Source organism: Perissodus microlepis, chromosome 2 (assembly GCF_051167445.1).
Source record: "Perissodus microlepis isolate ML-2025 ecotype Zambia chromosome 2, ASM5116744v1, whole genome shotgun sequence".
Lineage (NCBI taxonomy): Eukaryota > Metazoa > Chordata > Actinopteri > Cichliformes > Cichlidae > Perissodus > Perissodus microlepis.
In genome coordinates, this window is record NC_140462.1 from 29,113,037 (window position 1) to 29,127,391 (window position 14,355).

A 14,355-nucleotide genomic window follows, 5' to 3' on the forward strand; every position below is an offset into this window, starting at 1 on the left:
CAGAGCAGCCACTATGGCTGTGCTCATCTGGAGGACTTACAACACCCCAGCTCTGATAGAGAGATAGAAGAGGGTGGATGATTAAATAAAAATGAGGAAGATGGATGAAAAGCAATGTCCAAGGAGAGATAGAAGGTGATACACAGCTGAGAAGTGGGAGGAAGGCAATAAGTCCAAAAGGTAAAAAGAGGTAGAGGGAAACAGAGGGATGAAGAATTGGTTGGTAGAGAAGAGCACAGTGGAATAATGCCATTATCCCTCACTTCAGCACCAGACCATGGCTGGAGCTTGTTGGCATAGAAACGGAAAAAGGAAAGCCATTTCCTGGGTGGAGAGACGGCAGCACCTCCTCCTGAGTGTGAGAGTAAAATATGGAAAGAGAGGAAACAGTAGCATTGCTTCTCCGGAGAGGCGAAAGCATTCACAGGGGGCTCACTGCAGGAACACAGACTGGCAGCAATGATGTCACACTGTCACTCAGCTGGAATAGCCATAGCAACTGGGTGAGCACGAGCCCCCTGCACCCACCCACTCATCTACCCATCCAGCCCGCTACACACCCTCTAGGGCCTTCAGTTGCTGTGGCGACGGAGGCAGCAAGACATGCTGAAATGGAGGCAGGGAGGGGAGAGAGTGCATAAAATAGAAAAGTGGCAATAGACTCTTCCACTTCACTCAGCTGTACTACAGCGAGCAGCAGCATCACCAATCAAACACACAACATTACATTTTGCTTTCTGAGAGGAAGAAAAGTACTTCTTATATGTGTGTGTTCAGGTGGGAGGCCATGCCTGTGGAGACTCTAGATACTGGATAAATAGAAGGCTCTCTCTCTCTCTCTCTCTCTCTCTCTCTCTCTCTCTCTCTCTCTCTCTCTATATATCTATCTATCTATCTATCTATATATATATATATATATATATATCTCTATCTATATATATATATATATATATATATCTCTATCTATATCTATATATATATATCTATATATATATATATATATATAAAGGTCTGCTGAGAGACTGAGATATGAGGAGGACTACACAATGACAGAAACTGCACCACAGGGAACAATGAGGATTTAGACAGCAAACCAAAGGCAACAAACTACAGGCCAGCTTGCTACTCGCCACAAAACAACCAGGAATCAAGCTTAGAAACAACACGCAGAGCACAAAACATTAAAAGAAGAGTTGTGTCTGTTTACACGTTCTCTATACTCAACAGCAGATTAAACTATAAAAATCACATAGAATCTCGAATAGTAGATATACCATTTATTATCATTTATTCTTTTGGTCATTGTTCAGTTATTTTCCTGCATTGTTGCAGGTCTCAGTCATTTTGTCACCACTGTCTGTTTTTTAGCATTTTGCAAAACTGCTGGAGGAGGATGAATCAGTTCCCTTTCGGCATCAATGCATCACTTTGTTACACAACATGAAACGAGAAATATTACTAACAAATTTATTTTTAGGCACATTAACTAAAACGGTGAACTTTTTTTGCACTTTTTTTTTTTTAAACTTCACTTTAATATAATGTGTATTTTTTGGTTCTGGACTGTGGACAAAACACAAAACATAACCTGCAGGTATCATGCAGAAGCTGTGACAGGCAGTATCTTTGGCATTTCATAGCATCACAAATGAATCAAAAATGAAGCAGTGCTTTGCTGCAGCTCTATATTATTCACATCCATAAGCAGGAATCATAATATGATTTTAGAGCCTCATACTTAAGATGGATCTAAATGGTGCAAACAACCATTTGTAAAGCCCGTGCAATATAAACTTAATTTCTGACAAAGACTGATGAACATTTGAAAATGAAACAATAACTAATCCAATAAAAGCACTGACACATTATTTTTTCATGTATGCAGACAGCTGATGCTGTAGCCTTTTAGTAAAGAGTCTGGCTACTCCGCTTCAGACAATGCTTAGAAAGCAGCGTACTACACGCTGGTTTTGGAGCTGCTCCAGTCAAAGCAATGGGGATGTGAGTGGGAGGCGGAGAGGGGGAGGGAAGCTGGAGACCCGGTATGACATCACCTCTCCTGCCCCGGAGCCATGATGTAATGTATCAAAACAACCAAAAAGCTCAGGTGCTTGTCTGTGCAGCCCAGTCATTAATGTCTCCAACAATTGCCGGCGGGGGGAGGACCAGGGCATCATTACATCACCTCGGCAACGTGGTTGCGTCTGGGGAATATCAGACCCTCCTGCCCAGCCCCCCTTGTTTAAACCTTTCATAGCAAGCTCATTTAAAGGAACAAACAAGCCAATTAATCATTTTTTTTTAGTGACTAATCACAAGCTCAAGGTAAAGGGAAAGAGGCAGGTGAGCATCGATCTTGGGAGATTGTCAGAGTGACATGAAAAATGCTACTTGAAACACCAGCAATGAACTTGATCTCAATTGCAGTGTGTGCTAAATGCACGAGGTGGGTGAGGGGCCTCATCTGCCATTTGTAAACCGCCTGTGAACCCAGTCAGGCTTCAATTGTTCCATGCATTTATAGGGAAAGGCCATGTGATTGTGTTGTGGCTGCTGATATGTGGCATTAGGGCAATAAAAAAAAACTCATTACACTACTGGATCAAACACCCCTGCATAGACATGACACACTTGCACAGCCAAGTATTTCAATGGCGATAACAGCATAAGGCACTCATAAATCAAGCATTTTCTTGGCACCAGCAAAGCAGGATCAAATTGTTCAGTATTACAGCAACATTTAAGAAAAAAATAATGCAAGAGAAAAATGCCTTTCTTTGCCAAATCCCAGACATACATGCACAAAATCAAACCAACCAACACTGCACGACTGAGGTGTAGTTACTCAAACTTTAATGTCATCACCTCATGATCTTTCTTTTGGGATAGTTGAAAGCAGATTGAAGACACATGGTTAAAACAACATCACTGGTATTGCAGATGACTGAGCAATGGAGGATTTCAGACATTTCTGTCCACTCAGCTGATCCCACAGTAAATCCTAGTTGTGGAGGAGTTGCCCACCCAAGACGTTAAAAAAAAAAAAAAAAAAAAAAAAAAAACCTTTATTAACCTGATTTATTGGCACACAGTGAATTGAAGGTTGTCACCACAGACCACTAACCTCCTTTAATGCACACAAACTTATATTTTTTTTATCAGAAAAAAAAAAATCAGAACAATAAATATGACAGGAGTTATTCTTTTTTTTCTTCAAAACAGATTACTGTGTGTATGATGCATTGTCTTTAGGACACCCTTGAAGCTCTAGAAAAAATCTGAAACAGACATCTTAAGTACTACACCTGTTAATGTATACTTGTCTTTTTGTCTTAATTGATTTATTTGAATTAAAAAACAAAACAAAACAACGACTTGCTGTTATGCTCATAAGATGACTAAAAAAAATTCCATAGGCTCAATCAGCCACAGACACCTTATACATCAGCACATTGTGGAAGACACACAGTGGCCAATAGAGGATCAAACTCAACATACTTTGATTTATTGATCTGTCTCTAACCTTGTTCGGTGAATTTGTAACCCCACGTGTAGAGAGAACACAGCGCATTAATCCTTGATGCCAGTCCCATTACGCTGGCTCTAAATAACTTTGTTAGAACGCAAAAGATGATCTAATAAAGAGACTCCATTTTCATACTTGCTACAGCCCGAGGGATCATTTCATTTTTCAAGCTGTTGTCACCTCCACGCTGCTCTGAAAATAATTTGACAGAAACTCAGGCAACCAGGCACATCTGAAAGATTACACTTGTAGGTTCACGGGGGCATAACATCTGTTGTGTCCGTGCACCTGCTACAAGGTGCATAAATAGGAAAAGGGAATCAAAAGACATGCTTTCAGAGAATAAGCAACAAAGTGAGATAGTTTCCAAATGAGTGACAGGTTGATCAGTGACTAGAGGTTTCCGGATCACGTTAACGACTGACTGTAGAAGCGAATGAACTGGAAGTCGTTAGCACTGAATGCTGTGGGAGCGAGCCGAATTATGTGGTTTTAGTGTCACAGTTACAACTGCATGTGTCGACTCATTCTTAATCAGTGGAAAGAAAAGGAAATCTTTAACCACAAAAGTTCAAATGTACCTGAAAAGCTGAAACTATACAATTAACAACTGATGGACACTATCAACTCATTATCAGTAAAATCCCAAATGCAGCATACAACGCTATTAGGATCAGCTAAATTCAAGATATTCATAAGGTCTTTCTGTACCAATTAGCAAAAATATTCAAATCAATCAGTGTCCACCTGGATAGGATGGATCAGATGGATGGACTGGCATTTATGTGGATATTATCTTGACAGTCTATAACATCATAAAGCCTTTGCAGACCAAGCTCACACCCTGATGGCAATGACGTCAAACTTGTTTCTCCCCAGAGGGACAATGAATCTGCCACACCACAAACACTGTTTAGAAATGAGTAGAAGGAACATGACCAAGACCAAGGTGTTGGCGCAGGGCTGTTAAACTCCCACTATCTTATCAAACATCCCTGCAAAATGTGGTGACTGGCACTGGCCAAACAAAGATGAAGCTGACAGGAATCCGATTAGCTTTGGAAGTATTTAGTCATAAGAAAAGACTATCAATATTTCTTCTATGGAGACCATTAATGTTTGCACATTTTTCCAAAACAATCCATCCAAGAGCAGTTAAGATATTTCAGTCTATACCAATATGATGGACAAACAATCTGGCTGACACTGACGTTAATTGGGCTGAGAATTTACCGTGAGATCTTCAGTAGACCTGCAAACCGTAGCAGATGATACAAATCACATTTGTACAACTACCTTCACTGTGAAAACTATTCTAACAATTTCAATCTGTTGATGAGTTAGAGGGAAGAGTGCACAATGACTAGTTAATAGAACCTTAATGAGACACATGGTCATTATGTCAGGATTTAAAACCGGCTTCATACTTTAAATTGCTGGAAAGTGTGCAGAGTCAGATACAAATGGATTAATTGTTCGTATGGAATTTAATGCACCTTCTGAATTACCTTTTAGATTTCAACACTTCATTGCCTTTTACAAATTTACATAAGAAGATATTACCTTAAGCAAGTCCTATTCTTCAATTTTATTGACGGATCATGGTTCATATCAGTATCAATTCAGTGTCACTGACATTTCAATATGAGGAGGTTTAATAAAAGGCTGATTTCATGTCTGTATGCAGGTCTGTCATTTCAAACAGAGCCAAGAAAAATAACACTAAACCACAATCATCACATTCCCACTTTCTCAGCTTTTTGACAGCTTTAGGGAACTTTGAGAAATGAGTTGGTGAGATAGTTGTCATTTTACCCCTTATTTACCCGGTCACTACAGTAAACAAATCTAACATTTGTTTCTAATTGTTTGGAGAGATTTTGATCTAATTTAAGTGATAAACACCATTAAAAAGACGCCCAGAGTACCATGTTATCATCGCCGTGCAGGCTCATTACCATTGAAATAAATGTCATCTGTCAAGCCTTTTGAAAATACTCAACTTTCAAAAAAGGTCTTTGAATGTCAAAACTGACATGAAAAGCACATCAAATGTCAGTAAGCGTGTGCTAGCACACTGGCTGAGAAATGAGGCGCAGCCTGTAAATGAGTACCTGATTTTGTTCGCTTGCACGAGGCAGCATTTCAGCTGTATTATCAGGTCTGAACTCTCCCAAAATATCTGCTCTATTTCCATCAAAGCATAATGTTTGATATTTGGCTATTAATAACTACAAACACTGATTGTGTCTCTGCAGTCCATGCTGGGAAAAGAGGCGTGGGTGTTTCATTTCAAAGAAACAAAGGAAACTTAAGCTGCAGCTGCAAATGAAAATATATATGTATATATGTAATGTAATAAATATGCAACACTACAGAAAATAAAAGGGACGATCATTTCGTTCAGCAATGACCATAATCAAGAGACTGTTGAGATTTTAATTACTTTAAAATAAGCAGAACCTTTGGGGCTGAAGCGGTGTGCTGATTAATCAGCTGCTCAGAGAATAAACTGGAAACGAGGATTTGTTATTTGTTTCAGGTTAAAACAATTATTTGCTAGTGTACCAAGTTTATTATATAACTCATAACATTATCTGTCTACATTTTTTAAAATCTGACAACACCATTTAAATATTATGACTGATCTGTATATTTTATGGCCCAAATGATGAATGAATCAATAATTGATAAAGAACATAATTAAGTCAGGCAGGAGATAAGTGTAGGAAACTGTTTCTCTACTCCTTGGTGTAGTGCCTATACAACGCCTATTTCGACACCGGGGCTTTTGTGTCCCTGCACAGCTGAAGCGGAGCAGGTTGTCACAAAGGACAGCTCTAAAAATAGGAGCTCGGCTTTTCTGCGGCCGAAAGTGGCAGGTTTTGTTCTCTCTGCATTTATCAGCAAGTCTGACTGCTCAACAGTTGAGCCCTGAACTTTTCAACCTCTTTGTCATAATCCATTTCTGCTTAAACACTGCAGGACTCTGTGATGAAATACTGAGATATGATATATACCCTTCCTCACCTATTGGTAATGCTATGTTTGTACACTTTGCGCTGCATAAATTGCTCTTTTAGAGGTTTACACTTTTCAAAGCCATCATGATCGAGCAATCCAGCAGCAATGGCAAGACCAACCAGAACCACACCCACACAGCAGGAATAATAATCCAAAATTTGATCATGCTGATGTTGTGATAATTCAATTGGAGTGTGTGTGGTGCAGACGTCACCCTTTATCAGCCTTCTTGCCAGGAAGTCGATGTATTTATTAAGGAAGTCTACTACTACCTACAGATATGAGGGAAGAGACGCAGATAAAAGCACCAGGAGAAGCACAAACACAGACATCTAGAACACACAGACAGAAGAAGAAACACACCCACACTAGGAAACAAGACATAACACTGTTAACAGATACGGTACCTGGGGTTTATTGCATTCCTGGAAGCCGGGTTAAGGAGAGCGCCGTGGAAAAAGGAGAAAAGATCAAAGTTATCAAACATGTCACTTGCCAGTCGAGTGAGAAAAAAGTCGGTAAAAGCTCCACGGCTATCTATAAATCAACCATTTTCAAGTTTCTATTGTTCTGTTACTTGACAGTTTTTCTATATGATTAAATTCTACTATGACAAGAGTTCCCATGTTAAGGCAGATAACTTCAGCCAAAGTGTATCTCCTCTGAAAACAAAGATGATATCGACCTACATGGCAAAATCTTTCATTGTTCCAGGACTCGACAGCCTAATTCATCTTCAAGGTGAAAATATAACTTTCTCTGTACTCTTAGACAAGGACTGTTATAAAGAACACACATTCACTTGCATCATTATTCTGCCTTGCACACACATACCTCAGCATGCCTGTAGACTACTGAACAGATCACTTCCAACTGCTGGGTTTTTTTTCCTTACCACTGCAGGCTAATTTGGATCTCTAAGCAGACAATAAGACTCACTGGGTTTTCTTTAAAAATTGCATTTGCTAACCATGCAGCACTCAGTACAGCAGCTTATCTGTGAAGCAAGCTTAGCACAGGCAGGAATAGGACCACATTTTTCAAAAACCAATACAGGCATTCACTCTCTCACACAGAGTTAGGAGAGGTTGATAACACACTCATGTTTGTTCAATAAATATCAAGCTCCAGCTGATTACCTGGATTAGAACAGCTTTAGTATAAAGACCGGAAACGAGGGTAACCTGGTGCAGTAAAGCTACACATTGTTGTCCACACACTTGGGTTATTGTAAGGATTAAACAACAAGATGTGATGCAATAATGGATGAGCTTTAGAAGTGGTGGTAGGAGGACTTATTACATTTGAACAGTGCTAGCAGTTTCTCTTGTTGCCAGTGTTTACGCTAAACTATGCTAGGCTAAGCTAAGCTAACTGCTAGCTTGGTCCAGCCTCTTAAATATTGTAGAGGCACGAGTCTGTACACCAAAGTCACCAAAAACAATATTATGACCTATGAAGAAGCCTCGAAAGAAAAAAAAATTAAGTCACATCAAAAAAGCTTTTGTTGTTTCTTTTTTAAACCTGCCATCCACAAAGTGCACCGATGACATATGGGCCATCTGTAGAATTGCCCATATATCATTTTCTGAAGTGCTTCTGAAGATCAATACATCTCAGAGAAACTGATAACATCCTCGCACAAACTTCCTCAGTGTGTAATGTAATATTTTTGTTCAACACCTTAAATTAAAGCTGAGAGTCGTCTGCCCTTCAACTGCAACTCGAATTTCTCACTTCACATCTGCTGTGGTGCGGAAAATGTGAAAACTGCGTCACTGCCTAAATATTCCTGGGCCTCACTGTACATCTTAAAGCGGTCAGTGGATGAGTGAGCAATGTCACTGTCAAGGACACTCCAACAGAGCACATGATTGCTGATGGACACATTGGCTGTTTGGGATTAAACCTGCGACCTTCTGATTATAGGGCGGCCTTGCTAACCTCCAGGCCTCCTTGGTGGAGGAAAGGAGTAAAAGGAGTATTGATTGCCTGCCTCCTGCTGCTTGTGTAATCATAGAACATCTGTTTGGGGCCTTGGATGTCCTGCTGGACACCGAGTAAACCCAGAGGAAGGAATATTATTCATCCACACAGAGAGTTTGGGGTGTCTACAGGGGTCTGAGGAGTTTTATTGGAAGGGGGGAGGAGGACAGATGGGAATATGTTAAAAATCTGTAATGGATAAAATCGGCAGTGTGGTAAACACAAAGCCTTAACAGGAGCCACATTGACATTTCATTTCAGAGTGAGTGACAGAATCTGCACAAAGACCTCTAGCAAGTGCCTGAGTGAGAGATCAGATACACAATCTGTGTGTGCATGTCGGTATGTGTGTGCGTCAGGTCGACAGCAAAAATGGCTGTTGATATTAGCGGAAGAGATGGAGTGTGTGAGATTAAGTGCAAAATGGAGAGCGACTAAGAAATGGCGATTATGAGCAATTGCTACAGAGAATATATAAAGATCAGGCGTGTGCGTGTATATATGTGTGTGTGTTTTCATTCTGAACAAGGCACACAAGTGTCAACTCACTGCTCTGAGCACGCAGGAGGCATGTGTTGAATCCTAAACATGGCCCTCTATCACTGCCCCGATTCATCTCTAGAAGCAGAAATGTGTTTTTATATATCTGCCTCCATCGATTTAAATAACAGAACTGTCTGCAGAGTGTCTAATGATAGAAACTTGAATTTTCAGAGGAGCTTTTCAGATGAGAACACTGACTGCATATAACTTTAAATTTCCCGTACCAAACTACAGGAATGAGAGTATGACTCCGTTTTGATATGTAGCCTTACATCATACCTTTAATCAAAAGCTTTTAAAGGTACCCTGCAGAAGAAAAAAGTGTGGTCACTAAGTCTGGCAGTAAATCAGAACAGTACTTTAGAAAGGAAGCCCAAACTGCCATCTTTCACCATAGAAATACTGCAAAGGTCAGTCTGTTTCTCTACCTGCAGGACAATGAATTACTAATGCCAGCCGACACACGGCGTCTGCATTGAAGCAATGCAAGTTTGAAATGTGATTTTAGAACTCCAAAAGGTGTTTGGTGTAGTGCTCATAAAAATATCGTCGACAACTTCTCATGTCAGACTCAGTCTACACAAGAAATATGTTCCTAACAGATATTTATACCTGTTATGAACATTACTGTGCCAGATTAAGCAATTAGAGACTCGTGAAATCATGTCTGTTCATGCCTGCAGAATACACAGTGCCCCGACTAATCACGACTTCCATCGTTCATTGTCTGTTGCTGACTGCCGTCTTTTATGGCATCAGCGGACGATAACAAACAAAACGGTGCATGATGCTGGCAGTTCAACCAAGCAAACATTTTGCTTTCACGTTGCCATTTTTTTAAACTGCTGTCTTGTTAAGATTAAAACAAGTACAACTGTACAAGCTCTGTAATAGTGTGGCGTATTTTCCACCTACACCATCAAGCATTATTAGAAACAATTTTCCAGGTTGTAAAAATAATAGAGCCAAATAAAGCTGTGCAGGCAGATTTCAAATTAAGATCTTCCTGTGAGAGCCAAGCCAATTATGTGTGAAATCTGGCCACAAAAACACAAGATTAATATCATATGGGCTGCTTTACATCAACTTATAGATATGACCAATCCTAAATGCACATATTTCCCCGATTAATATGTCTAGCATTTAACAGCTTCTGCGTCGCAAATATATGCAGATGAGAAAAAAGATGGCACTTATTCTGATGATTCATCTATTTAAGTGATTCATTTTAAACTGACCCCTTTTAGTCTAACACTTATTCTTTGCACAGACTAAAACAGCAGCTCTAGTCATCTGTGCTCTCTGAAACAAGACATACAAGTTCACTTCCCCAACAGTAAATTAAACAATTCTGTTTTTTATTTTAAATGCATTCTGTACATCTTTGTATTTTCATTTAATTCCAAGGCACGCTGTATGGAATTGTATAAAGTGTAGCAAACAAACTAGTTAATGAGATCTTTTAAAGGAGCAGTTGCATATCTTCCACAGTATGTCAATCCCAAATAAGTCATCCAAATGATAAATGGGGTCCAAACAGGTCCAAATGAAGCCATTAATTTAAAGTGTTCTGAAACTAGATCTACTTGATCAAGGATTTGTACTTTCTTTGAACTCAGAAAATCAAATAATCTTCTCTTTATACAGATGATAGCTCTACTTCAGACTGTGGGGGAGAGTGGGGTCTGCATGGAAGTGTCAGCTCTCCCACTGGGAGTTCCAATACAGGGTTAGCATTACTTTTATATTTTAGCTATGAAGCCGGCACTCTGAAGAGCAACTTACAGTGGAATGTCCAGGTTGTTGTAGAGGGGTCAGAGAAGCTCACACAGATTCTGTCTGCAGACGCTGTGTGACCTGTGGCCAGATCCTACTCATCATTCTGAGGCCTGAGCACTAAACGCTCACAGATTTAATCAATGTACCAGGTAAATGGCTGAAGCAAGAGGATGCAGGGGCTCATGTAACATAAATACAGGAATCAGTTACCACTTTGCAGCATATGTGGTGTTTCCTTGATCATAGAAAAAAAAAAAAACTTAAGCAAAGATTTAATGGGTTGATAATTAAAAATAAAAATTCTCCAGATTTCATAGGGACTGGCTGCTCCTGCCATAGTTATCCTTTCCCTCTGGACTTGAACAGGACTATGAAATCCACTTCATTCTGTCGAACACTGTCCAACATTGGGAAAAATGTACAAACATGGGCCAGAATGCCTGATTTTTCATAGACTAGATGATTTGACGCTTTCAGCGGGAACACACCTTCGTTTGTCAGTGTAAAGACTGGGAACGAGCCAATCTGTCACTAATAACGAAGGATACTTATCCTACTGGGAAAGTATTAGCTATTTCAGGATCTAATGCAGCACCAAGGAGAGTGGCTGGGATTGGCACAGGACATCTCATCATGCACGTTGAAATACGAAAATAGAGATTAATGATGAAGTTTACAAAACACAAATGATGTGAGGAGAGTGAACGGGCAATGTGAACGGACTTCTAAATTTGTTCCTTCTGATAATTTTTTGCCAATGAACCAAAACTATTTTATCAAATACTAAAAATTCCTCAACTCTCAAGATGACATTTTCAAGTACTTCCAAAAAAACCCCCCACAAATGCAGCACATCAACGACATAGCAGCTCATCTGGCCCACGATCCATCACTGTTCACATAATTGTAATGTGTGAAAAACAGAAAGAAAGTGATAATTTTTGTTGTTATTGGTTGGTTGTATTGCACAAACTAATGAGAATTAAAATCCACTGAGAAGTCAGAGAGGCTCAAACATTCATATAAATATGTATTAATCTTGTTTCACTAAAATCTGACCAATACCCTAGGACAAGGAGCGATTCTTGTGAATTGTGAAGGCGTAGACTGATGGGCAGCTCGTAATCATAGTCTTCACACTGGAAAAGCTATGACTAACAATGTTTGGAACCATTGCATAAGAACAGAATAAGCGACTCATGAGTTATCAAAACATTCCAATTAAGGTAATTTCTTGTTTGACAAATCATTAAAGCTTTAAAGATAAGAGTTTACAAAGTCAAATACTGTGAAAATGGCTAATAACCAATGTTCAAATGTAAAGGACTAATCGATTTGGCTGTTTTACAACTCAGTTTATGAACTGGTGGTGAGACAAACGGGTAGTTTAAAGCCACATTAGGCTACCTTCAGTTTTACAATTTATGAACAAACCTACAGAAAAATAAGTCAGTTAACTTATCAAGTATAAGCAGAATCAGCTCAGCAATCAACAGATTAGTTTTCATTCTTCTCCTAGAAGCAGTTTACCTTCTGAGGTTTTCGTACTTGGTTCCATATTTGCCTTCATAGCAGTGACTAAGCTGAATGAAGAAAAAAAAAAAAACCTTGCCTGCTGGAGCGATATCCTGTCTTCAATCCCAAGTTTTTCCTCAGTGCATTTCTCACCTCTTAAAAACGCCTCGGGGAAGGAGAGAGGAAAATCTGAGCGGTGTCTGGCATTTTAAATTCTGGAGATTAGCTTGCTATGTCAGCTTAACATCCGCCCAGATTCAGCTTCTCTGTCACTCCACACCCCTCCACCCCTCTGTCAGCAGCAGCAGCGGCGGCAGCATGCTGCACTCTTGTTAACTTAGCTCCCTTCCCTACTGTACTTCTAAGTGCACTCGAGCACAGCCCATCTGGGACTGCTGGTTGCCATAGCACCCGGTCCATCCTTCCCACAGGAGTGGTACTAGAGTGAGGAGAGTTGGGTATGTGACAGGAGACGTCGGGCCATGAGAAAGTTCAGTGCAGTCTTTTGAATCAAAAACACTGCGCGTCTATATTTAGGATACTGGGTGGGGCTGGATGGAGGCAGGAAGAAGACTACTTTGCCGCATTTTTCCATTTGGAGCTCGATTGTTTCACAGCAATACAAGTTCAAAAAAACAAAAACAAAACTGGTACACTGACAGAACGCCCGGGGGAGTGTCAGGAATGAAGGGAATGCAGTGAAATTGTGCAGAACAGGAAAAACTGTGTGCAGCAACTGCATGCTGGGTATTTGCATCATTAGTGTGAAAATGCTTCACTTCCTATTCCCAGGGAAAGAAAGCATGAAGGGGAGAAGGCATGGTGCAACACAATGGGCAAATTTAGTCCTCTGCTGTCAAATCCCCTCAGATGGGTAAATTCAATACTATATGGTACAGTAATTAGATCAGACTTCTTCAGTCAGCATTGCAAACAACATTTCTCCTTCAAGCAATTAGCAATGGAAGAAAATGTGTAGTTTGAAACAAGCCCTTCTGTTTAGCATGTAGTCTTCCATTTTCTCTCCTTGTACAGTGCAATAACTAAGAAAACGATCTCAATGTTTTTATCACGAACAGCCGTTCTGTGCACCACCAAATGTGCTGGAAAATTTATATTGTGTGGAAAAATATTAAAGGGCGAGTACAATGCTAAATGGTAACATTTGAAACTTCATGCAGGTCACAGGAAGCAAAATTGATTGATGAAGGGTAGAAACCTATCCCAGCTACACTGCCTAACAAAAGCATTGGACCACACCTCTTAACCTGCAGAGCTTCAAACCTTCTCTGGCATTAACATCAGTGTGCTTCATGGAGTGGGTCTTCATGATCAAGCAGCTCCTGTGGCTATATTGTGTAGGCGGCCCAGTACTATTGCTTGTATAGTCTATGTAATAAGCAACAGATTTGTGATCTTTACCAGTTTGTCACACAGTTTATTGCCATATTATCATAAACAGACTGGAATTGCCAGCTTTACCCTTTTCAATCACAAACTGATAGACTGACAAGCAGGCTGACGGGATCTTATCTGTATCTTGATGGACCAAAGTCGCTTTGAGGACGGTCACCAATTGTGAGCAGTAGCAGACCTGGTGTCCATCTCTCAAGCAAATATTTATAAGGGAACAACATTGTATCACATCGGTGTTTTAAAGTCTCCAGCCACTCTTTTCCATAGTGAGAGTGTAACAAAGGCATAGCCACTGACTCAACCGCTAATGTTTGCTCTGAGATTCAGGTGTTTTATGCTTGTAGCAGTTAACCTTGTAGCTAGTTTACCACTAATTTCAATTTTTTTAATTCCAAACTGTAGCCTCAAAATGTAAAACTCATTTAGTTCCCTCTTCAGTAAAGTATCTCCAATGTTTTTTGTTCAGCTTGTTTCAACAAGGTCAAAAACAGCTCATGATGCTTTACAAACTATAATGATGCTTAGATTCACCAGCAAACATGACAACTTAAAATTATTGATGTAAA

The 14,355-nt window shown here is 39.9% G+C and overlaps 1 protein-coding gene across 9 annotated transcripts in view; it reads right to left on the reverse strand.

The window, feature by feature from the left end:
* Positions 1 to 14,355, reverse strand: part of rapgef2b (Rap guanine nucleotide exchange factor 2b) — a 109,911-nt gene that overhangs the window by 34,329 nt on the left and 61,227 nt on the right. For 6 of the 9 annotated variants that reach the window (XM_084954561.1, XM_084954527.1, XM_084954552.1 and 3 more), the window contains one exon: positions 6,958 to 6,975. The exons of the other annotated variants lie outside the window; for them this stretch is intronic. In XM_084954561.1, the coding sequence (XP_084810687.1) occupies positions 6,958 to 6,975 (18 nt within the window). The remainder of the gene's footprint in view (positions 1 to 6,957; positions 6,976 to 14,355) is intronic. 9 annotated transcript variants of the gene reach the window in all.